Source organism: Miscanthus floridulus, chromosome 1 (assembly GCF_019320115.1).
Source record: "Miscanthus floridulus cultivar M001 chromosome 1, ASM1932011v1, whole genome shotgun sequence".
Classification (NCBI taxonomy): domain Eukaryota; kingdom Viridiplantae; phylum Streptophyta; class Magnoliopsida; order Poales; family Poaceae; genus Miscanthus; species Miscanthus floridulus.
In genome coordinates this window covers 164,833,066-164,857,607 of record NC_089580.1, presented here as the reverse complement: position 1 = coordinate 164,857,607, position 24,542 = coordinate 164,833,066, and the positions used below count along the sequence as shown (strand labels likewise).

The following is a 24,542-nucleotide window of genomic DNA, read 5'->3' as shown; positions in this document are numbered from 1 at the left end:
CTTAGCATCCGTCGTGGAAAGGCTCGCCGGCTCGGTGGTGCAGGGGTGGAGCACGACGACGCGCTAGTGGCTGGTAGCGTGCGTAAAGCTCGTCGGCGTCGTCGCCGCAACCTCTGCCCCGTAGCTCTGTATCGAAGTCATTGACAACAGACTCAAAACAAATAGATAAGAACGATTCGTTGGGAAGCGAGTGGGAATTTCTGTCGCACGTATCGAGATGGAGAGAGCTCTATCAGGCTGGGCCGTTGCGTAGGCCCAGGGACACAGCCTCCGGTGCTTCCGCATTGTTCCTGTGATCCTATCCAGTATATCCGATTTGTTGGCAAACACTAGAAGAGGTTCGCGGGTTAATTTCAGGATTTAGGCCAAGTTTCTCTCTTGTCCGGTGAAGAGATTATCATAAAGCTACCATTCACCCTCTCGTTCTTCTGGTCCCTGGCGTTGGCAGCTGACAGGTGTGGATTTGAAATGGTGATAGGTAGCAACCTTTTCAAAAAAAAAATGGTGATAGCATGGTTGGATGAAAAAATATCTATCTTTTCTTCATGACTTGAACGAAAAAAAAACTTATATGTATACAAACAGAACTACAGAATTAGGTTCCCAAATGACTCTATACTACTGCAACATAGGTATACCGTTGGAGTACAAAGGTGGAGTGTAGGCCTACAGTCGGTCCTAGTCTTCTCGCTCCGTTTGCATCAGTGGAGGCAGCGGTGGCCTCATGGGGTGGTACGTGGCCGACCTCTCCATGGCAGCGGCTTCGACCATCCCTGGTCCCAGCGGGCTCGTCACCCCGCCGCCGCCGCCGCGCGCTGCGTCGTCAAGCATGGGCGGGCACGACATGCTCCGTGTGTACGTCGTGGTGGACGCCTCGCGCGGGAGCGGCACAAGCACGGGGCGGCCCTCCCTGTTGCGCGCGCCCAGGACGGCCACGAACCGGTCGTCCTCCACGTCATAGAAGTTGGCGGTCCGCACCTCCTGCGCCAGCGCGCAGGTCCAGCAGAAGAGCCACTTGGCGCAGTCGCCCACGGCCGCGCTGCCGCACCACCACCAGGCGAAGCGCCCGCCCGGGAGCTTGTAGCGCTTCCGCATCTGGGACCGCCAGAACCCGCCGTACAGGAAGCCGCAGAAGCCCAGGAGCACGCCCACGGCCACCACTGTGTCGCGGATCTCGTCGTCGTGGATGTTCAGCGCCGTCACGCTGAAGATGAGGAACGGCGCCACGCACAGCAGGATGAAGGTGAAGGCGTGCACGTACATGTTGCCGAACCCGAGGCGCTCCATGTTCCAGCCGAACACGCAGAAGGTGCACGTCGCCGACAGCGCGCACACCGTGCCGTCGTCGCAGCAGTCGAACAGCCCGCCGCTCCACTCCGGGCTGCTCACCACCACGCGGCGGTTGTATATCTTGATCTCTACGTCGTTGTTCCCGGTACGGCTGCTGTTGTCCTGCGCCGCAGCAGCTTCGGCCGGCGCCGACGACGACTCCTCCGTGTCGGGCTCCTTCCGTCCAAGCGGGCTGTATGCGGTGTAGAGGCCGGCGACGACGGGGCACCCCGTGCCGAGGCCGTAGCCGATGTTGAGCGCCCAGTCCGGGCGGTCCTTGCGCGTGTAGCTCCAGAACAGGGCGCAGCAGTAGTATTGCGCGAAGCAGGTGACGTGCAGCAAGATCACCACGACGAGCATGTGCGCTCGGTCGTGCGGGCGCGCGGCGCCGTCCTTGCAGTACACCTTCCTGATCTCCTCGCGGTCGCCGTCGGGGCGCCACCGGAGGAGCAGGACCAGGTGGTGGAAGATCTTGGGGTGCTGGTACAGGCACATGATGGTGAAGAGCGCGTTGAGGATCTGGTTGATCACCTCCGTCCACTTCTTGCGCCGCTCGTCGTCGGGGATGGCGTCGTCGAGCATGCCCATCATGAGCATGAAGAGCAGCAGCAGCCCGGCGACCACGAACGCCAGCCAGAGGATCATCGCGAAGTTCTCGGGCTTCCTGCACCAGCTCACCGCGTAGGTCCACAGCTTGCCCCACTTGATCTTCCGCACGAACGGCACGCGGAACCGCCTCCGCGGGCAGCACCGCCCGCCTCCGTCGTCGCCGTCGTCTGAGTCTGCCGACTCCTGGTGGTGGCTACTCCTCCGGCGGAGGCGGCCGACGAAGGTGGAGCGGAGGAACCAGTCCTTGGATGGGTGGGCGCGGAGGAAGTCCAAGAACCGCCGCTTGCGCCGGCTCTTGCTGAGCGCGCCCTGCTCCACTGACGGGATGTAGATATCGATGGGGATGAAGTCGATCAGTTTCATTGTCCCCGACGGCGAGCCTGGCTCGCCGTCGCCGACGACCTCGACGATCTCATGCCCGTCGAAGCTGACATTCGCGTCCGGAGGCATCTCTGTCAAACTCCTCTGCCGGTGGCGGTGCCTCGAGATTTCAGAACATGATGTCGTATGCGCTATCTGCAACGGCGAAGAGTCATTCAGATACAAGCGAGATGCTAAATCTGAATGATAATAAACTACAAAAAGTTGTCAAGAGTCACACAGCAGCACAACCAAAATTACCAAGTCAACTTCGGGCCTGACTGACTGTTCCTTCGATTTCTTTGACTGCTGTAACAAGGTTTCTGAAGCTGGGTCACGAGGTCAAAGATGGTTGGCGTACTACCGGTAGCTACAGTACCTAATATCTATCCTCACCTCATAGCTACACACAGTATCTATCTATGGTCCGACCCGTGTACAGTTCTGCTTCAGACATGTAGCGCTGCATATTTTATCTGTAAAAAAATTGAGGGATACATCATGCATTCATGCAAGGGTCACAACCGTGGCATGACATGTACAGCAATTTCATTTACTTAGATACTCCCTCAGTCTATAAAATAATACAATTCTCATATTTCGAGAAGTCAAATAGTTTAAAGTTTAACTAAAACTATATAAAAAAAAACTAATAATATCCGCGGGACAAAATAAACATCATTAGATTAGTTATAGAATATATTTTCATAAAAAAATTATTTGGAGACATAAATGCTAATTGTCGGATGCCGTGAGAAGGGGTACCCTAAGCAAGACCCAAAAAACGACTGCGTAGACTTCGTAAAGATCGAAACCAGCTAAACACCGCTGGCCTCGGCCGATTCTCCGACTCGCCCGAGGCCCCCTCACCACCGACCTCGAGCGACTCCCCGCCAAAGGCCTCGGCCGAGCCACTGACCCTCCGTCTCGCGCGAGGCAGGCTCGGCAGCACTCCGCTGCCTCTTCCTTCTCCCGTCCCTCTGACAAAACGTCGTGTCACATTAACTCAGCCAACTGCTGCCCCTGACATCGGGCGCATGCTCGGCACAGTACAGCGGAATGGCCGACGGGACAGGAGGCAGGACGGGGCAGGGGTTACCCGCCACTGTACTAACCACCATACACATGGTAGACGCCCATGCCTCACTATGCTGCCAACTTCTGCTCCAAGGACAACGCAGCGTGGGGAGCCACGTCTGGGCTACTGTGGCCTCGGAATCAGTACCCAGGCCCAATAACTCTCCAAGGCCTCGGCAGTTTCCTTCAGGGGCTCGGCAGCTTGAGGACCCACGTCCGCCAGGGCCCCCCGCGATGGCTTGGCCTCGGCACTTGCAGAGCTACAGCTCCCCACGACGTCATCACACGATGACCTGCACGTCGCCCGGACTGGGCAGGGGTTACCCGCCACTGTACTAACCACCATACACATGGTAGACGCCCATGCCTCACTGTGCTGCCAACTTCTGCTCCGAGGACAACGCAGCGTGGGGAGCCACGTCTGGGCTACTGTGGCCTCGGAATCAGTACCCAGGCCCAATAACTCCCCAAGGCCTCGGCAGTTTGCTTCAGGGGCTCGGCAGCCTGAGGATCCACGTCCGCCGAGTCCCCCGCGGTGGCCCGGCCTCGGCATCTGCAGGGCCGCTGCTCCCTACGACGTCATTGCACGGTGACCAGCACGTCGCCCGCCATGTCCTGCATCAAGCTGTACCGAAGCCCCACGACGCACAAAATCGAGTATGACCGGCGCGTCACTTCTGCACGACAAGGACGGGGCCACTCCATCGACCATACCACAACAGTGGCCGGCTACAGGGCTCGGACACGCCACCCCATTTACAGAAGCGCTGTGTAGCAATCTATGTACGGTCCCAGGTCTCCCTTGGGGTATAAAAGGGAGGGACCGGGGCCATTTCTAGGGGCGATCAAAAGAGAGAAAAACACACCGCTAGAACTACGCACTCCTACGCTGCTTGGGAACAACGCCTCAAGTAGCCCGCGCCACCCACGCCGAGACCTGGGACTAGCTCCCTCTCTCACCTAGTTTGTAACCCCTTACTACGAGCACTCCGGTGCAAAGAATACAAGATCGATCTCTCGGACTGGACGTAGGGCCTCGATGGCCTGAACCAGTATAAACCTTATGTCTCTTTGCATCACCATCCGGGATTAGGGGCACGCAGCACAAATTCACTCGTTGGTTGAGGGACCCCTGGTTCCAAAGCACCGACACTAATACACTATAAATTTGTTCAAACTTGAGCCAGTTTGACTAGCACGGTTCTCATAATTGCATTCTTTCCTGAAGGGAGGGATTAGAGCATCTCCAAGTACCATATTTCTCTTCCCAATCCTTGTTTTTAGTAAGATGAGAAAAAACATCTCTATAACGACTCCTAATCCATGCTCCTAAAATTTACGCACTTGGGAAATCTACCCCTGTCGCGTGTAACTTTACGCGTAGTAGCGGTCGCACGGATCCCGTATGTATGAGTCAATCTAAAAATGGAAGGGTGTGGGAAAAAATAATAAGTAGGAAAGGGTTTTTGATGTAAATGTACGAGAGAGAAAGAATATATAAAAGTGGTTACGATAATTTAAAAATAGTATAGAGTACTGCAGTTCGGTAAACCGAATTACCCTCTGTCGGGTACCGCGAGAAGGGGTACCCTAAGCAAGACCCAAAAAACAACTGCTTAGACTTCGTAAAGATCGAAACCAGCTAAAACGCTGCCGGCCTCGGCCGATTCTCCGACTCGCCCGAGGCTCCAAGGGCCTCGGCCAATTCTCCGACTCGCCCGAGGCCCATCGCCACGGGCCTCGGCCGATTCTCCGATTCGCCCGAGGCCCCCTCACTACTGATCCCGAGCGATCCCCCGCCAAAGGCCTCGGCCGGGCCACCGACCCTCCGTCTCGCGCAAGGCAGGCTCACCACCCAGCCGCTGCCTCTTCCTTCTCCCGTCCCTCTAACAAAACGTCGTGTCGCATCAACTCAGCCAACTGCTGCCCCTGACGACAACGGCATGCTCGGCACAGTACAGCAGAATGGCCGATGGGACAGGAGGCAGGACTGGGCAGGGGTTACCCGCCACTGTACTAACCACCATGCACATGGTTGACGCCCATGCCTCACTGTGCTGCCGACTCCTGCTCCGAGGACAACGCGGCGTGGGAAGCCACGTCTGGGCTACTGTGGCCTCGGAATCAGTACCCAGGACCAATAATTCCCTCCAGGGCCTCGGCGGTTTGCTTCAGGGGCTCGACAGCCTGGGGACCCATGTCCGCCAACGCCCCCCGCGATGGCTTGGCCTCGGCACCTACAGAACCACGGCCCCCTACGACGTCATCACGCGATGACCTGCACGTCCCTCGGACTGGGCGGGGGTTACCCGTCACTGTGCTAACCACCATGCACATGGTTGACACCCATGCCTCACTGTGCTGCCAACTCCTGCCCCGAGGACAACGCGGCGTGGGAAGCCACGTCTGGGCTGCTGTGGCCTCGGAATCAGTACCCAGGACCAATAATTCCCTCCAGGGCCTCGGCGGTTTGCTTCAGGGGCTCGACAGCCTGGGGACCCATGTCCGCCAACGCCCCCCGCGATGGCTTGGCCTCGGCACCTACAGAACCACGGCCCCCTACGACGTCATCACGCGATGACCTGCACGTCCCTCGGACTAGGCGGGGGTTACCCGTCACTGTGCTAACCACCATGCACATGGTTGACACCCATGCCTCACTGTGCTGCCAACTCCTGCCCCGAGGACAACGCGGCGTGGGAAGCCACGTCTGGGCTGCTGTGGCCTCGGAATCAGTACCCAGGACCAATAATTCCCTCCAGGGCCTCGGCGGTTTGCTTCACGGGCTCGGCAGCCTGGGGGTCCATGACCGCCGAGCCCCCCACGATGGCTCGGCCTCGGCATCTGCAGAGCCGCTGCCCACTACGACGTCATTACACGGTGACCAGCACGTCGCCCGCCATGTCCTGCATCAAGCTGTACTGGAGTCCCACGACGCATAAGATCGAGTATGACCGGCGCGTCACTTCTGCACGACAAGGACGGGGCCACTCCGTCGACCACGCCGCAACAGTGGCCGGCTACAGGGCTCGGACACGCCACCCCCGTTTTTAGAACGCCATGTAGCAACATATGTAGGTTCCTGGTTCTCCCTTGGAGTATAAAAGGGAAGGACCGGGGCCATTTCTAGAGGGAAGGAGGAGGACGAACACACCGATAGAACTAGACACTTCCGCTACGCTGGTGGAGAACAACGCCTCAAGCAGCCCGCACCACCCTCGCCGAGACCTGGGGCTAGCCCCCTCTCTCACCTAGCTTGTAACCCCCTACTACGAGCACTCCGGTGCAAGGAATACAAGATCGATCTCTCGAACTGGACGTAGGGCCTCGATTGCCTGAACCAGTATAAACCTTGTGTCTCTTTGCATCACCATCCGGGATTAGGAGCACGCAGCACAAATTCACTCATTGGTTGAGGGACCCCTGGTTCCAAAGCAACGACAGTTGGCGCGCCAGGTAGGGGTAGCTGCGTGTCAGCTTCGTCATCCTAGCAAGTTCCGGATGGCAGACCCCGTACGACCATTGCGTCTCGGCACCGTGGTTTGGTTCGGGAGCCTAGAGTTCATGTCCCTGGGGCATGAGTACGACATGGTGCTCCTCACTCCTCGAGCCCCACCGTCCGACGGTGAAGTCGCGCCCCGGCAGCCCAGGCGCAGGCGGCGCCCGGGCGGCCGTTCTCGCCACGCTCGCCAGGCGCGACGCGAGCGGGGCCACCCCGACGTCACGCGAGCCCGGGGCGTCACGCCCCTCCTCGCCGATGCCCTACGACCAGCTGTTGGTACGGGGTCCCTGGCTGGGGACCTGTCTGGCCTGAGCATGGACGAAGGAAAATCGCCGGTGGCTCGCGGCGACGCCCAATCGTCTAGCTCCGCTCTACCACTCCCTCAAGAGCCGACCCCGGCGGGGCAGAATATGGAGACGGCACCGTCCCCATACCCCTTTGGGTTGAGAGACGCCGCCGCCTCTTACGCCTACGCATACGCTGCCTCCCACGAGCACCCTGCAGAACGCCGCCAGCGCTTCGCTCTCGACCTGAGCACCCGCTCCGACCCCTCGGACGAGGACGAGGCATGGCCCGGGGTGGATTTCTCCGAACTCCACAACCCTGGGGCTTTGCGCCAATTCTTGGCCGCAAGCGACTACTGCCTCGGCTACTCTGACTCTGACGACGAGGGGACTTACGATCCATCTCGTGAGTGCTTCCACGTCGGGCTCGGGATGCCAAGGGCGGGTGAAGAGGACGAAAGGACAGGCAACCATTCCCCGCCCCGGGCAGGGGCGGGCGACGCCACACCTCCGTGTCTCGAGGCCCCGGCAGCACGGGACGAGAATCCCGTTCGTGGGGGGCATCGACGCCCAGATCTGGAGCAGCTCCGCGAGCTTCGAGACAAGGTCGAACAAGACCGGCTCCTTCTGCAACAGCTTCAGAACACTCTCGAGCAGGAACAGCAGGGGCGCGGTGAGGGCGGAGGAGCCCGAGGGAGGGCCCGCGACGTCCATCACCGCATCAACAACGACGAGGAGGAAGCGCCACCCCCAATCTTTAATCGCGCCAGCCAGAATGTCGCAGCCGCTGCGATGCTGGTCCGATCGATGCCCGAGCCCTCCACCACCGAGGGGCGACGGGTCCGTGGGGAACTCCGCGATCTCCTCGAGACCGCAGCGGTGCAGCAGGCCGAAAGTTCCGCCTCTCGTCGGCGCGGAGGCACCTCGGAGCAACCCACAGCGCAACCTCACCGGGGCCAGGATGCCTCAGTCCGTCCCGAGGACGCTCGCGCGCTGACGGTCAACAGGGCCCCCTCGGTGCGCGACCGACTTAGGGACAGACGCGAGGCACAGGGCGACCACGAAGTAGTTGGCAGGCGACGGCGCCACGACGACGGAGCAGCACGGGGCTACCACCCACACCGAGGCGGTCGCTACGACAACGGTGAGGACCGCAGCCCTTCCCCTGAGCCGCCGGGACCTCGGGTCTTCAGCAGGGCCATCCGTGTTGCTCCCTTCCCCGCCCGGTTCCGACAGCCGGCCAACCTCGCGAAATACAGCGGCGAGACCAACCCGGAACTCTGGCTCGCCGATTACCGCCTGGCCTGCCAGCTAGGTGGCGCGGACGATGACCTGCTCATCATCCGCAATCTCCCTCTGCTGTTGTCGGACTCGGCGCGAGCCTGGCTCGAGCATCTTCCTCCCTCGCAAATCCACGACTGACGCGACTTGGTTAGGATCTTCGTCGGGAACTTCCAGGGCACATATGTGCGCCCTGGGAATTCCTGGGATCTTAAAAGCTGCCGCCAGAAGCCAGACGAGTCTCTCCGAGATTTCATCCGGCGCTTCTCCAAGCAGTGCACCGAGCTACCCAGCGTCGGCGACTCGGAGATCGTCCAGGCTTTCCTCTCCGACACCACTTGTTGGGACTTGGTCCGAGAGTTAGGACGCAACGTCCCACGCTCTGCTGCCGCGCTCCTTGACATAGCCACCAGCTTCGCCTCAGGGGAAGAGGCTGTCGGAGCCATATTCCCCGACGACGATCCCAAAGGGAAGCGAAGGGAAGAGGCCCCCGAGGCCTCAGCCCCCCACCTCCCTAAGAAAAAGAAGAAGGGTCGCCCAGGGAAGCAGGAAGTCCTCGAGGCCGTCCATGTCGCCACGACGGATCGCAGGAATTCCCGCGGCCCCCGCGGCCCCGGGCTATTTGACGACATGCTGAAGAAGCCCTGCCCTAACCATCAAGGTCTGGTGAAGCACGCCCTCGAGGAGTGCACCATGCTCCGGCGCTACTACGCCAGGCTCGGGCTCCCCGACGACGACGCCAAACAGAAGGGCCCCGGCGGTCGGAACGAGGACAAGGACGACGGGTTCCCCGAGGTACGCAACGCTTTCATGATCTTTGGCGGACCCTCGGCATGCCTCACGGCGCGCCAGCGAAAGAGGGAACGCCGGGAGGTTTTCTCGGTCAAGGTGGCCACCCCCCGGTACCTCGACTGGTCTCGAGAGGCAATCACCTTTGATCGGCATGACCACCCCGATTATATTCCAAACCCCGGACAGTACCCGCTTGTCGTCGACCCGATCGTCGGCAACACCCGACTTACCAAAGTGCTCATGGACGGAGGCAGCGGCCTCAACATCCTCTACGTCAACACTCTGGAGCTCCTGGAGCTCGACCGATCACTGCTCCGAGGCGGTTCCGCGCCCTTCCACGGCGTCGTGCCAGGAAAGCGCACGCGACCCCTCGGGCGCATCGACTTACCCGTCTGTTTCGGCACTCCCTCCAATTACCGCAAGGAGATCCTCACCTTCGAGGTGGTGGAATTCAAGGGGGCCTACCACGCCATCTTGGGGCGCCCGTGCTACGCCAAGTTCATGGCGATCCCCAACTACACCTACCTCAAGCTCAAGATGCCAGGCCCCAACGGCATCATCACCGTCGAGTCCACGTACGAACATGCATACGACTGCGACGTCGAGTGCATCGAGTACGCCGAGGCCATCGTGGAGGCCGAGACCCTCATCGCCGATCTCGACCAGCTTGGTAGCGAGGTTCCCGACGCCAAGCGGCGCGCCGGGACCTTCGAGCCCGCGGAGGCCGCCAAGCTCGTCCCCGTCGACCCCACCGTCCCCGACGGCCGAGGACTGAAGATCGGCGCCACCCTCGACAGCAAATAGGAGGCCGTGCTCGTCGGCTTTCTCCGTGCGAACGTCGATATGTTCGCATGGAGTCCCTCGGATATGCCGGGCATACCAAGGGAGGTCGCTGAGCACGCCTTAGATATCCGGGCGGGCTCCAGGCCGGCAAAGCAGCGCCTGCGCCGATTTGACGAGGAGAAGCGCAGGGCCATCGGCGAAGAAGTGCAGAAGCTCATGGCAGCCGGGTTCATCAAGGAGGTATTCCATCCAGAGTGGTTGGCTAACCCTGTATTAGTCAGGAAGAAAAGTGGCAAATGGAGGATGTGCGTGGACTACACTGGTCTAAATAAAGCGCGCCCGAAAGTCCCATTCCCACTACCACGAATTGACCAAATCGTCGACTCCACTGCAGGATACGAAACCCTCTCCTTCCTCGATGCGTATTCCGGTTACCACCAAATCAAGATGAAAGAGTCCGACCAGCTCGCGACTTCTTTCATCACTCCATTCGGCATGTACTGCTACATAACCATGCCGTTCGGCCTCAGAAACGCAGGGGCTACTTACCAACGGTGCATGATCCAAGTCTTTGGCGAACACATCGGACGAACCGTTGAGGCCTACGTGGATGACATCGTAGTTAAGTCCAGGAAGGCCGGTGACCTCGTCGGCGACTTGAAGGTTGCCTTCACATGTCTCAGAGAGAAGGGCATCAAGCTCAACCCCGAGAAGTGTGTCTTCGGGGTTCCCCGAGGCATGCTCTTGGGATTCATAGTCTCGGAGCGTGGGATCGAGGCCAACCCGGAGAAGGTCTCGGCCGTGACCAACATGGGCCCAATCCGGGACCTCAAAGGGGTGCAGAGGGTCATGGGATGCCTTGCGGCCCTAAGCCGCTTCATCTCGCGCCTCGGCGAAAAAGGCCTGCCCCTGTACCGCCTCTTGAGAAAGTCCGAGCGCTTTTCTTGGACCGCCGAGGCCGAGGAAGCCCTCGCCAGGCTCAAAGCCCTGCTCACCACCCCCCCCGTCCTAGTTCCACCCACCGAGGGCGAGCGCCTCTTACTCTACGTCACTGCGACGACCCAAGTGGTCAGCGCAGCCGTAGTAGTCGAGAGGCAGGAGAAGGGACACGCTCTACCCGTCCAACGACCTGTTTACTTCATCAGCGAAGTGCTCTCCGATACTAAGACGCGTTACCCCCACATCCAGAAGCTGGTTTACGCCGTAGTCTTGGCTCGACGCAAGCTGCGTCACTACTTCGAGTCCCACCCGGTGACCGTGGTGTCGTCTTTTCCTCTGGGAGAGATAATCCAAAACCGGGAGGCCTCGGGTAGAATAGCCAAGTGGGCTGTCGAACTCATGGGGGAAACCTTGTCTTTCGCGCCTCGGAAAGCGATCAAATCACAAGTCCTGTCCGACTTTGTAGCCGAATGGACCGACACACAGCTGCCACCCGTTCAGATCCGATCAGAATGCTGGACCATGTACTTCGACGGGTCTCTGATGAAAACTGGGGCTGGCGTGGGCCTGCTCCTGGTCTCGCCCCTCGGAGTACACATGCGCTACATGATCCGTCTTCACTTCGCCGCCTCCAACAATGTCGCCGAATACGAGGCCCTCGTCAACGGCCTGCAAATCGCCATCGAACTTGGAGTGCGATGCCTCGACGTACGGGGTGATTCGCAGCTCGTCGTCGATCAGGTGATGAAAGAGTCGAGCTGCCATGATCCCAAAATGAAGGCGTACTGCGCGATAGTACGACGCCTGGAGGGCAAGTTCGACGGTCTCGAGCTCAACCACGTTGCACGAAAGTTCAACGAGGCCGCGAACGAACTAGCAAAGATGGCGTCGGCGCGGACCCCGGTTCCCCCAAACGTCTTCGCCAGAGACCTCCACAAACCATCCGTCGACTACGCCCCGGCGACGGAAGAGGGCCCGTCAGCCGATCCCACCACAGGGCCCGAAGCCCCCTCTGCCACCGAGACCTCGCCCGCCGGGCCCGAGGCCATGGCGATTGACGCGGAGCCTCCCGAGGCCGACCAAGGGACGGACTGGCGAGTCCCTTTCCTCGATCGCCTCATTCGAGGAGAGCTTCCTGCTGACAGAGCCGAAGCCCGGCGGCTTGCGCGACGCGCCAAGACTTACGTCCTCTGCGACGGCGAGTTATATAGGCGTAGCCCATCTGGTATTCTCCAACGATGCATCACCACCGAGGCTGGCCGATCCTTGCTTTGCGACTTGCATGCGGGAGTCTGCGGGCACCACGCGGCGCCTCGCGCGCTCGTGGGTAACGCCTTCCGCCAAGGTTTCTATTGGCCGACGGCGGTGGCAGACGCCACGAGGCTAGTACGCTCCTGCGAGGGATGCCAATACTACGCTCGACAGACGCACCTCCCGGCCCAAGCCCTCCAAACCATCCCCATCACATGGCCATTCGCCGTATGGGGGCTGGACATGGTTGGGCCTCTGCAGAAGGCACCCGGGGGCTATACCCATCTGCTGGTAGCTATCGACAAATTCTCCAAATGGGTCGAGGCTCGTCCGATCGCTCAGATCAAATCCGAGCAAGCGGTGCTGTTCTTTACGGATATCACCCACAGGTTCGGGGTTCCTAACACCATCATCACTGACAATGGGACACAATTCACCGGTCGCAAATTCCTAACTTTCTGCGACGACCACCACATCCGGGTGGCCTGGTCGGCCGTAGGGCACCCAAGGACGAATGGCCAAGTAGAGCATGCCAACGGCATGATCCTACAAGGCCTTAAGCCAAGAATATTCAATCGGTTGCAGAAGTTTGGCAAGAAATGGCTTGCCGAACTCCCGTCAGTCATCTGGAGCCTAAGGAATACCCCGAGCCGAGCCACAGGATTCACACCGTTCTTCCTGGTCTACGGAGCCGAGGCCATCCTCCCCACTGACTTGGAATACGGTTCCCCGAGACTGCAGGCGTACAACGAGCAAAGCAACCACACTGCCCGCGAAGACGCCCTCGACCAACTAGAGGAAGCCCGAGACGTCGCGCTACTACACTCAGCCAGGTACCAGCAAGCCCTACGACGCTACCAAGCCCGGCGCGTCCGAAGCCGAGACCTGAAGGTGGGCGACCTGGTGCTGAGACTGAGGCAGAGCAACAAGGGCCGCCACAAGCTGACCCCACCCTGGGAAGGGCCGTACATCGTCGCTCAAGTGCTGAAGCCCGGGACCTACAAGTTAGCCAACGAGAAGGGCGAAGTCTTCACCAACGCTTGGAACATAGAACAGCTACGTCGTTTCTACCCTTAAAATTCCAAACGTTGTTTACATTGTTCCTCGAAATGCAATAAAGAAGCGTTCTTAGTTGTTATAATTTTTCGAGAAACCCCCCTTATAGACAAGCCGATTGTATAAAACCCAAGGACCGTACGATCGTCCCAAAGGTGAAAAGGCCGGCCGAGCCGTGAGAACGACCCACGCCTCCGGGCTACGGCAGCTCCCTCACCACCTCTTCACCCAAAGGACAGCGTAGGCTCCGAGGAAGTTTTATGCAGAGGGTCTGTCTATTATCAGGGGCTCAACGTCACGATAGCGCTATAAGGGAGACTCGGCTCTGCCTCAGCAAAGCCGGGCCTCCCTCGGGGGCTAGAAAGGGGGAACCACCTAAGTCTCGAACACCGTTGTTAACGGTCTTTAAAAAATTTTTCTGCGCCAAACTCTCTCGCGCTCCGACGGGACCCTCACAAGAAACCCAAGGACCAAAAGTTTGTTTGGAGGCCAAAGGGCCGGTCGAGACGTGAGAACGGCCTACGCCTCTGGGCTACGGCAGCTCCCTCACCACCCTCCGCCGAAGGGCGGCTTAAGGTCCCGAGGGTTTTCTTTGCGGGTTAACAAGATCGAGACAGAGGGCACAGGCTCGGAAATAGAACAGAAAACGATTAAAAGACGCACGTACGCAAGTACTTTACAGGCCTCGACGGCCACAAAGACGTCACGGTATGACAACTAACCCAATCCGGTTACATGACCCCTTTTGGCCCAGATCAAAGCTCAAGGACCGACGGCCGGCGCGGGAGAGACCACCTCTTCTTCAAATAGACGGGCCAACGCTGTGCCAGGTGCCTCGGCCGCCTCCAACAGCTTCGCGACCTCCGCATCCGCCTCCTCGTCATCTTCTGGCAACACGTAGCCATCGCTGACGGCCTCGAGGTTGATGGCGTAGTGCGAGGAGACGACGGCCAGGGCGCGCTTGACACCCGTGTGCAACGCCCCCCGGAGCCTCTCGTGGACGCGGCCGCTCAACGCAACCAGACGGCTCCCAAGGGAGCTGGCTGATTGGACCTCCTCGACGTCCAAGGCCTCGCAGGCGGTACGGACAGCGCTGCACAGCGCCTCGTGCTCCCGGACCTCAACATCCAGCGCCGCTTGCGCTGCGACGGAAGCTTCAGCCGCCTGGGAAGCCTCTTTCCCCAGATCTACGTCGCAACGAGGGGTCAGGAGTCAAACGCGAACCAGAACAAATGGACAAGGAGCACGGTTCAGCGGAACTTACCCTCGGCCTTGCTTTTCCAGGCTAAGACCTCGACCCGAGAGGCCTCGGCCGCCTTGGTAGCCTCTGCCAGGGCGACTTTTGTCGCCTGATGCTCGCTCTGCTCCGCACCCAGCTGCCCGGCTGTGGCCTTCGCAGAGGCCGTTGCTTCTTGGGCCCGAGACCTGAAGGAGTCTCGCTCCTCCTCCAGTTCCTTGATCTTCGCCACCAAAGGAGCAGCCTGCCCCTTAGCCGTGACCAGCTCGGCCTGAAGGTCAGCACAACGAAGGCGGAGGTCCTCCACTTCCGCACTCCGCGCCGACAAAAGCCCCTGAGCATCGGCAAGCAGGCCCCTCTGCCGCCGGAGCTGGTCCCAGATATCCCTCTCCCTTCGTAGGAACACCGATTTCCCAAGGGACCGGGTCTCGAGCTCCTAAAAGAGGTAAAAAACGCACGTCAGACACTGTGAGGACAACTCGGCACGAGACATGAAAGCACTTACCTGAGTGACTCTAGGCAAGTCCCTTTCCATAACAGTCATCGCCATCTGCAGCGACCGCACTGCCAGTTGGCGGTACTCCTCGAGGGTATCCCAACGCCCCCCCTCTGCGATATCTTCAAGGGCGAACACAGGCTCCCCCTCGGGATCAGCCTGGTCCCGCCAGAAAACACGCGGGAAGTTCCACCCACGGGGCTCGGGCCGTAGCGGGGCAAGGGCCGAACTCCCCTCGGCGGGATCTGGGACTGGCTGCTCCGCGGTACTGGCCGCCCCGACGTCTGCCGCCTCCTTCCCTCGGGAAGAATCATCAGACGAGATTGTCTGAACCAGGGGCGGCGCCAAAATTTGCTCCGTCTCCGCCTCCATCACCCCGGTCTCGACGGACCTAGGGGCTCTGGCCTCCGCCATCTCTACCTCGATGGCCCCGGCGTCCACCGCCCTGACTTCGGAGGTCTTGGGGGCTCCGGCCTCACCCTCAATGGCCTCGGCAGTGCCAGACGCCCCAGCCTCCTTTGCCCCAAGGCCCACAGCATCGCGAGGCGCGGGCTCCTCCTCTTCGACCCGCTCCGCAGCCGCCTCGGCACCCTTTTCCTGGGCAGCCGCCTCCTCCGAAACGGCCTGCGCCTCGCCCGACGCCGCGCCACGCTGCACGCCAGCCTGCGCCTCCGCTGCCTGATGGGCGGAGGAGCTAACGTTCACCTTGAGCGCCTTACGGGGCGCCAAAGGAGGATCTTCCACCAGATGCGTCTGGCTGGAAGCAAAGACACTCCCGAGGTCAGCATGCGATCAAGGGGCAAACAAGAAGTACTACGGACTCCACCAGAGAAGACGCTTACCGCGAACGGGGATGCAGCCGCTTCAACACCGCCTGCCTCCTCTGCAACGGTGGCGGTGGTGGCAGCAGCGCGGCCTCGGTGTCCACCAGTGCCAGTCGGCCTCCGTCGGACCCCGGCACCTCCTCGACCCTTCGCGGAGACGATGGGGTCGCCCCCACCGTCACCCGCTCCACCTCCACCGTCGAACCCATCGGGCTGACGGCACGCTCTTCCGACACCCGTGCCTCGGGTGTACCGGCCTCGGCCCCGGGACGGGCCGCCACGGGCCCCGGGGCACCTCCTCCTCCTCCTAGGGGCGTCAGGCTCCTTACCGGCGCCCCGGGAACCATCTCCCTGATGTCGGGGAGGTGTTCCAGGCAGGCCGTCCCCACCTCGAGCCCGCCGCCGTCGCTCGAAGAATCCGACACCGACGACGAGGGAGACGGTTCCAACGGGAGACCGTCGAGCCTCTGACGCCGGCGACGGGCGTCCAGCTTTTCGCGCGCGAGGATCTTCTTCGTACGTTTCGCCTCCTTGGCGTCTTTCTTCTTCTTCTCCTCCTCGGCACGCGCCCTGTTCACGGATCGCCGCCGGGCGTCCTCAGGAACGGGCGGCGGGGAGCCTCGCACGTCTCTTATCCCCTGTGAGAACGACGAAGTAAGGCAACAGACAAAAAAGGCGAAAAACAAGAAGGCCGCAAAAGCCTCGACAACATCCAACTTACCAGCGAAACATACCCCCGCGACGGGCGCATCGGGAACGGCATCAAATCGTCGATCTTCGGCTTCCCGTCCACCGCTTCTCTCACCCGACGCAGGGTCTCGTCGTCGGAAAGGGCGAAGGCGGACATCTTGACACCGACGATCGAATCGCCCGGGGTCATCTCGAATAGCCGCCGCCGCCGGGCCATCAGCGGCAACACCCTCCGGCGATGAAAAGCCGCCACGACCACAGCCGCCGAAAGGCCATGGTCACGCAGCTTCCGCAAGGCCCTCAAAAGCGGTTCCAGCCTGGGCTGATCGGCCTGGATGACGCCGTACCCCCACTTCTCCGGTTGACTCTCCACGACCCGCCCGGTATAAGGGGGAAGTCCTCCGCCGTCGTTACGGAGGTAGAACCAGCCGTCATACCAACGACGGTTGGACGATGATAGCTGGGCCGGGATGTAGAGGGACTGTCGGTCTTGCCGCACGTGAAGGGTGCAGCCGCCGGCCCTCTGCACCTTCCGAGCCCCCCTCGTTCCCCCCGGCTTGGTGGTGAACGTCGCTCGGAACAGGTGGAGCCACAACTCCCAGTGGGGAGCGATCCCCAAGTACCCCTCACAGACGGCGACGAAGATGGCCGCCTGCGCGATGGAGTTGGGGCTGAAATTATGCAGCTCCACGCCATAATAGTGCGGGAGCGCCCGCATAAAGCTATCCGCCGGCGACCCAAAGCCTCGCTCGTGGAAGACCACGAAGCTCACCACGTAGCCGTCGCGCGGCCTCGGCTCCGACTCGTCCCCCGGAGCAATCCACTCCGGCTCGTCGGGGTCGGTGATCGGGCGAAGAAGACCGGCCTCCACGAGCGACTGCAGCTTCTCCTCGGTGACGTCAGACCGCTCCCAGGGATCCGCCGCAAGGAGGACGGGACCACCAGCCATTTGCACGGCGAAGGACGCTGCTACGACGGTTCTCTCTCTCCCTCTCTCTTTCAATCTCTCGCCCTCGCCCTTCTCCTCCCCGGCGCTCTATGCTCTCAAGCAGCGGCACAAAGGCAGCAAAAGCGAATGCGAAAGAGGTAAGAAGGGGAAGGGCGAGGTTCTTTGCGTATTTATGCAGGGACAAGACGAAACCGCCGAGCGACGAAATCGGGGAAGTTTCCCCCAGAAAATCCGGCGCGGTTATCCAGATCCGGTTTCACCGCCCACGCGCCCACTCCCTCCTCATTAAATCGTGCGTGCGGACATGTCCCGTCGGCTGACCCCACGTCGCGTCCAACCGCAGCAGCAGCAGGCGCCGTTCCGCCTCCCCAAAAAAGTCGCCTCAAAAGACGCGCCTGCCGTTGTTAGCCATAGGGAGAGGAATACCCCCCCGATTCCTTTCAGGCAAAGGAACTGGGCACCGAGCCCGCTATGGTCCAGGGGTTCGAAGGCTGGGCCCTTAGGGGTTTCAACAGCCGCCCCAGGGCAACAGAGTCAGGGGCGACTACGGGCGAGCCTATACGAGGCCGAGGCCCAAGCAAGCGAAACGCTTGGGATGCCCTGTGTCGTGTCCGAGACCGGTAGGGAGGTCTCCGAATGGGATCCCACCGTAGGGAGGCACCGAGCCACCGAGGCCCAGCGAACGGCCTCGGCACCCACTAGAGAAACCCTCCAGTACTCTTGGAGCGCGTCTCCGGACCGCTAGCCAACCCCCAGCGAACGGGGTACGGGCCTCCACTCGGACTTACCCGATAACAGCTCACCGGAAATGTCGTCGCTCGCACCCACCGAGGGTAGCACGGCATCTTCCACCCCTCCTTCCGAGCGAAAAGGAAGCGCGAGGGTCGAATGAAAAGTCAGGAGAATCCCTGACGGCCCTCTTGCCCCGCGCAGAGGTTAGGGGACCCTTCCTGCAAAACATTGCCGAGGCCCAGCGGCTTAGACTCGCACACGAGGGGGCTCGGCAAAACAAACCCTCCTTCCGAGCGAAAAGGAAGCGCGAGGGTCATTCAAAAAGCCAGAAGAACTCCTGACGGTCCTCTCGCCCTGTGCAGAGGCTAGGGAGCCCCTTCTGCAAAAGACGCCGAGACCCCGCGACCTAGCCTCGCACCCGAGGGGGGCTCGGCAGACAAACCCTCACGCGCGAGGGGCGAACCAAAAGCCAGGGGGACCTCTGACCGCTCTCTCGCTCCGTGCGAGAGACTCGGGGGTTCCTCCTGCAACTTTGCCGAGACCCAGCGGCTCAAGCTCGCGCACGAGTGGGCTCGGCAAACAGCCCCCCCGTTCGAACGAAAAGGACGTGCAGGGGACGAACAAAAAACTCGCTCCGTGCAGAGGCTCGAGGGCTCTTCCTGCACCCAAGATAAAGACAAAGCGACCCAAGCCCGTTACGGTCTAGGGGTTCGAAGGCTGGGCCCCCAGGGGTTTCGACAGCCGCCCCAATATAAAGGAGTCAGGGACGACCACGGGCGAACCTGTACAGGCGCGCCCCGGGTCGTGTCCGAGACCGGCAGGGAGGTCTCTGAATGGGATCCCACCGTAGGGAGGCACCGAGCCACCGAGGCCCAGCGAACGGCCTCGGCACCCACTAGAGAAGCCCGCCGGTATTCTTGGAGCGCGTCTCCGGACCGCTAGCCGACCCCCAGCGAACGGGGTACGGGCCTCCACTCGGACTTACCCGATAACAGCTCACCGGAAATGCCATCGCTCGCACCCACCGAGGGTAGCATGGCATCTTCCACCCCTCCTTCCGAGCGAAAAGGAAGCACGAGGGTCGTACAGAAAGTCGGGAGAACCCCTGACGGCCCTCTCGCTCCAGGCGGAGGCTAAGGGGCCCTTTCTGCGACATCGTCGAGGCCCCGCGATCCGAACTCGCGCCCATGGGCCCGACAAACACGACGAAAACACCTCACTCAAAAGAGAAAAAAAGCCCCTGAAGAAGTGAAATCACTCCACCAGGGCCTCGGGGGCTACACCCGGCGGGTGCGCTCGCGCGCACCCACCGAAACCTCGAATACAAAACACCATCCCGACAGGAACTACCAAGAGCCAATTCTCGTCAGAACCTCAGGGGGAGTGCCTCCACTCCCCCCTAGGCTCGGGGGCTACTGTCGGGTACCGCGAGAAGGGGTACCCTAAGCAAGACCCAAAAAACAACTGCTTAGACTTCATAAAGATCGAAACCAGCTAAAACGCTGCCGGCCTCGGCCGATTCTCCAACTCGCCCGAGGCTCCAAGGGCCTCGGCCAATTCTCCGACTCGCCCGAGGCCCATCGCCACGGGCCTCGGCCGATTCTCCGATTCGCCCGAGGCCCCCTCACTACTGATCCCGAGCGATCCCCCGCCAAAGGCCTCGGCCGAGCCACCGACCCTCCGTCTCGCGCAAGGCAGGCTCACCACCCAGCCGCTGCCTCTTCCTTCTCCCGTCCCTCTGACAAAACGTCGTGTCGCATCAACTCAGCCAACTGCTGCCCCTGACGACAACGGCATGCTCGGCACAGTACAGCAGAATGGCCGATGGGACAGGAGGCAGGACTGGGCAGGGGTTACCCGCCACTGTACTAACCACCATGCACATGGTTGACGCCTATGCCTCACTGTGCTGCCGACTCCTGCTCCGAGGACAACGCGGCGTGGGAAGCCACGTCTGGGCTACTGTGGCCTCGGAATCAGTACCCAGGACCAATAATTCCCTCCAGGGCCTCGGCGGTTTGCTTCAGGGGCTCGACAGCCTGGGGACCCATGTCCGCCAACGCCCCCCGCGATGGCTTGGCCTCGGCACCTACAGAACCACGGCCCCCTACGACGTCATCACGCGATGACCTGCACGTCCCTCGGACTGGGCGGGGGTTACCCGTCACTGTGCTAACCACCATGCACATGGTTGACACCCATGCCTCACTGTGCTGCCAACTCCTGCCCCGAGGACAACGCGGCGTGGGAAGCCACGTCTGGGCTGCTGTGGCCTCGGAATCAGTACCCAGGACCAATAATTCCCTCCAGGGCCTCGGCGGTTTGCTTCAGGGGCTCGACAGCCTGGGGACCCATGTCCGCCAACGCCCCCCGCGATGGCTTGGCCTCGGCACCTACAGAACCACGGCCCCCTACGACGTCATCACGCGATGACCTGCACGTCCCTCGGACTGGGCGGGGGTTACCCGTCACTGTGCTAACCACCATGCACATGGTTGACACCCATGCCTCACTGTGCTGCCAACTCCTGCCCCAAGGACAACGCGGCGTGGGAAGCCACGTCTGGGCTGCTGTGGCCTCGGAATCAGTACCCAGGACCAATAATTCCCTCCAGAGCCTCGGCGGTTTGCTTCACGGGCTCGGCAGCCTGGGGGTCCATGACCGCCGAGCCCCCCACGATGGCTCGGCCTCGGCATCTGCAGAGCCGCTGCCCACTACGACGTCATTACACGGTGACCAGCACGTCGCCCGCCATGTCCTGCATCAAGCTGTACTGGAGTCCCACGACGCACAAGATCGAGTATGACCGGCGCGTCACTTCTGCACGACAAGGACGGGGCCACTCCGTCGACCACGCCGCAACAGTGGCCGGCTACAGGGCTCGGACACGCCACCCCCGTTTTTAGAACGCCATGTAGCAACATATGTAGGTTCCTGGTTCTCCCTTGGAGTATAAAAGGGAAGGACCGGGGCCATTTCTAGAGGGAAGGAGGAGGACGAACACACCGATAGAACTAGACACTTCCGCTACGCTGGTGGAGAACAACGCCTCAAGCAGCCCGCACCACCCTCGCCGAGACCTGGGGCTAGCCCCCTCTCTCACCTAGCTTGTAACCCCCTACTACGAGCACTCCGGTGCAAGGAATACAAGATCGATCTCTCGAACTGGACGTAGGGCCTCGATTGCCTGAACCAGTATAAACCTTGTGTCTCTTTGCATCACCATCCGGGATTAGGAGCACGCAGCACAAATTCACTCGTTGGTTGAGGGACCCCTGGTTCCAAAGCAACGACACCCTCCGTCCACAAAAGAATGTAATTCTCGCTTCCCGAGAAGTCCATCAGTTTGAACTTTGATCAAAATTATATAAAAATTACCAACATTCCTGATGTAAAATTAGTATCATTAGATTAGTCATAAAATATATTTTTATAATAAATTTATTTAGATAAATAAATATTAATACTATTTACTATAAATTTAGTCAAACTTGAGTTACTCTGACCGGTAATTGCATTCTATCATCTATCATGGACGGAGGAGTACAATTTTCAATGCCGGCGTGGACCACGGCGCATCGTGGCACACAGCCCAGGGTGCAACAGCCGTGGCCTGAAGCTCTGAACTCTGTCTGAACGTACAACGGAGAGAACCTAGCTGATGCATCAATATTCAGGAAGCATCCACGGCTCTTCTATCCCTAGGCCCTGGCTCCTCTATCCCTGGCCCTTCCCTAGGTGGTAGGTGCGATGGCCAAGCCGCGTCACTTTCAGCAAAGCTACGTTTAGGTAAATTTTATCTCTCACTCTTTTCGGTTATGCGAAGGCAGCTTTGGTCTGCCACAAAAGAAGGCATAGAATAGGCGTTGACACTATGAATGGCCAAAAGTTTAACGATTCGGTTGCTGTCATCCATGTTACGTAGCTAATGCCACCATGCGCACGGATCTCAGCTAGCGTGGCCGCGTGGGCGGCTGAATGAATCTACTAGGCGGCCTAGCGCTTTTGTTTGGCGAGCTGTGGGGCATCCCTATCTCGCCAGAGGTACGGTGGCGAGTTAACAACATTCTGTGGAATTGCTTTAAAAAAACGCGGGTGGAAAAAGAGCCTTGAAAGAAGAGGGAAAGCTGAATCCAACAGCGAACGCACGTCGCTCTGCCATTGCCGAAGATCCCACGCTACTACACGGACGTGCCCTGTGCTACTACTCGAAAACCAGGCGCACCGCGCACGGATTTGTTTGGAGTTTAGACAGGACTATATGATTGAAATCATTGAATGGAATGGTCTGACATGGTTATGCTAGATCTGTTTAGTCCTTAACTCAAATCATGACACAAACGTTTATGAAATTGATTAATCACTCCGTCCTTTAAAATAAAAGGTACCGAAGTGATCAAAATTTGTCTCAAATACGCTATTCCAAGAGAATTAACTCTCCTGCTCATTTACTATTAACATTTATTGAGTCCAGCCACGTACTTACCTATCATTAATTAATGTCTGCTTTTAACCCAACTATCATCAAGCTTAAAATATGATAAACACCATATCTACCCACGATTAAGGGAGGATTGCATATATAATTGGCTTACTACGTAACCTGTTCTAATTTTTTATAGAGTATTTTATATTTCAAGAGGGGTTGAGTAGACAAACTAACTAGTGTCAAGGGGGGTATGGAACTTCCAGATACTCATAATCCATCGCGAGATCAAAAGTAAAAAAAAAAAAAGACATCAAAAGAAGACATAGTTGAAACTGCAAAGAGAACCCAACCATCTTTCTACCAGCCCAGCAGAAATTCAGAGGTGGAGTTGGATCCAAACGAAACAGGAAGAGAATAAGCACACACCTGAGCTCAGCACCTCATCTCCGCGCCCTCGTCGCCATGCCCCGGAAGAAGACGCGCTCAAAGATCTTTCCTGGTATCCCAGTAGACTTCTCAACTTTAACAAGAGCAAAACCGTCTTGTTGGCTCTCGGCAAAAGGCACCACCGCTGACCGTGTCTCTGGATCGCGGCTTATACGCGCGCAGCAGCTGCTCGCGCCGGGTGGGATCGGATGCCGGAGGTGAGGTCGACGGGCCCGGGCGCAGTTATGCTCCCGTCCCGGCGGTGCCTCGCTGGGCGAGTCTCGGTTCTTGGCCGCAAGGGAGGTCAGTCTCTCTTCCTGTTGAGAAGAGGGGAGCTTTCGTGCCCGGGGGAGGGGAGTCAGGCAGTCAGCATTGGCGGGTCAGGGACATGGAGACTGGATGTGGAAAAAGAAAAAGAGCCGAAGAGCGGGCGAGCGGCTATGGCAACAGGGTTATTAACGGGGAAAAGCTACTGATTCCGCAGTTTGGTTGTAGTTCCAGGTCATTGATCCGACGGCCCACAACAGCTTGAGTCTTCGGCGCGACAGATTTTGATTACGCACAAAAGATTTTTTTTGAATAAAAAACATCAAATGCCAGATAACGAATTAGATGTTTGTTTCTACAAAAGTCCAAAAAACTAGCTATGCATCATAAATGCTAAAGTAAAGAATCTGTCTAGCTAACAACCGGTTGTTTTAGCCTCTTCCAACAACTAGATTTTTCCCATACACTTACACTATCTTATAGCTATATTTATACCGTCTTATTACTATATTTACAATGATTACTTCAATATAATTTATTGGACATAGTGATGTAATTTGGGGATAATTTCATATTTCAAACAAATATATGCCATTTTTTTCAATTTTTTTTATATGGATTCCAAATATCAGAAAAATATATGTCAAATTGTTTTTCATGAATTTCAAAAAAATATACAAATTATGAACAATCTGTGAACGGGAGACGACGAACAAGACGAGCAGCAGCACGAACAAGTTATGTGGTCGCGCTCATGCCGCCCTTGCACGAGGCTTCTTGACCGGCTCCTCCGCTAGCAGCATCGTCGCCGCCGTCCATGCATGCTTCAGCTCTTCCGCGGCAGGGTACATGTACACCCAGATCTCGTGCGCCGCGCTCGGAGGAACACATAAGCCGGTTCCCAGCTGCCCGGGGCGCAGCCGCGCTGGGGTGCTCCTGCCCTTCCGCCATGGATCTCCGCCCTGTTCGCTTGGGCTTGATTGGCTGATAAGCCATGGCTGAAAGTACCATTGGCTGATTTAGTGTGAGAGAAAAATTACTATTCGTTGGATGAAAAAGTACAACTTATAAGCCAAACAAGCCTAAGTGAACAGGGTGCTCGTGCCGGATCCGCCCGCCGAGGAGGGGGGGGGGGGGGTTGTGCTGTGCTGAGGTGATTTCCTGGGAAGGTGAGGAATCGGAGGAGGAGAGGAGGATCCACGACTCGCCAACGGCAGGGGAAGAAAATC

At 59.1% G+C, this 24,542-nt stretch overlaps 2 protein-coding genes across 2 annotated transcripts; one reads left to right on the top strand and one right to left on the bottom strand.

Moving 5' to 3' along the window:
• Positions 1-540: 540 nt before the first annotated feature.
• Positions 541-23,439, bottom strand: LOC136500669 (uncharacterized). Its single transcript, XM_066496081.1, has 2 exons — positions 23,047-23,439; positions 541-2,454 (listed from the first exon to the last, which is right to left on the bottom strand). The coding sequence occupies exon 2, from the start codon at positions 2,386-2,388 to the stop codon at positions 679-681; it is 1,710 nt and encodes a 569-aa protein (XP_066352178.1). The 5' UTR covers positions 2,389-2,454; positions 23,047-23,439; the 3' UTR covers positions 541-678.
• Positions 11,731-12,852, top strand: LOC136500662 (uncharacterized; the record flags this gene model as incomplete). Its single annotated transcript, XM_066496074.1, has 2 exons — positions 11,731-12,452; positions 12,639-12,852. Coding segments are annotated over exons 1-2 (936 nt in total), but the record flags the coding sequence as incomplete, so codon positions are not given.
• Positions 23,440-24,542: the final 1,103 nt, after the last annotated feature.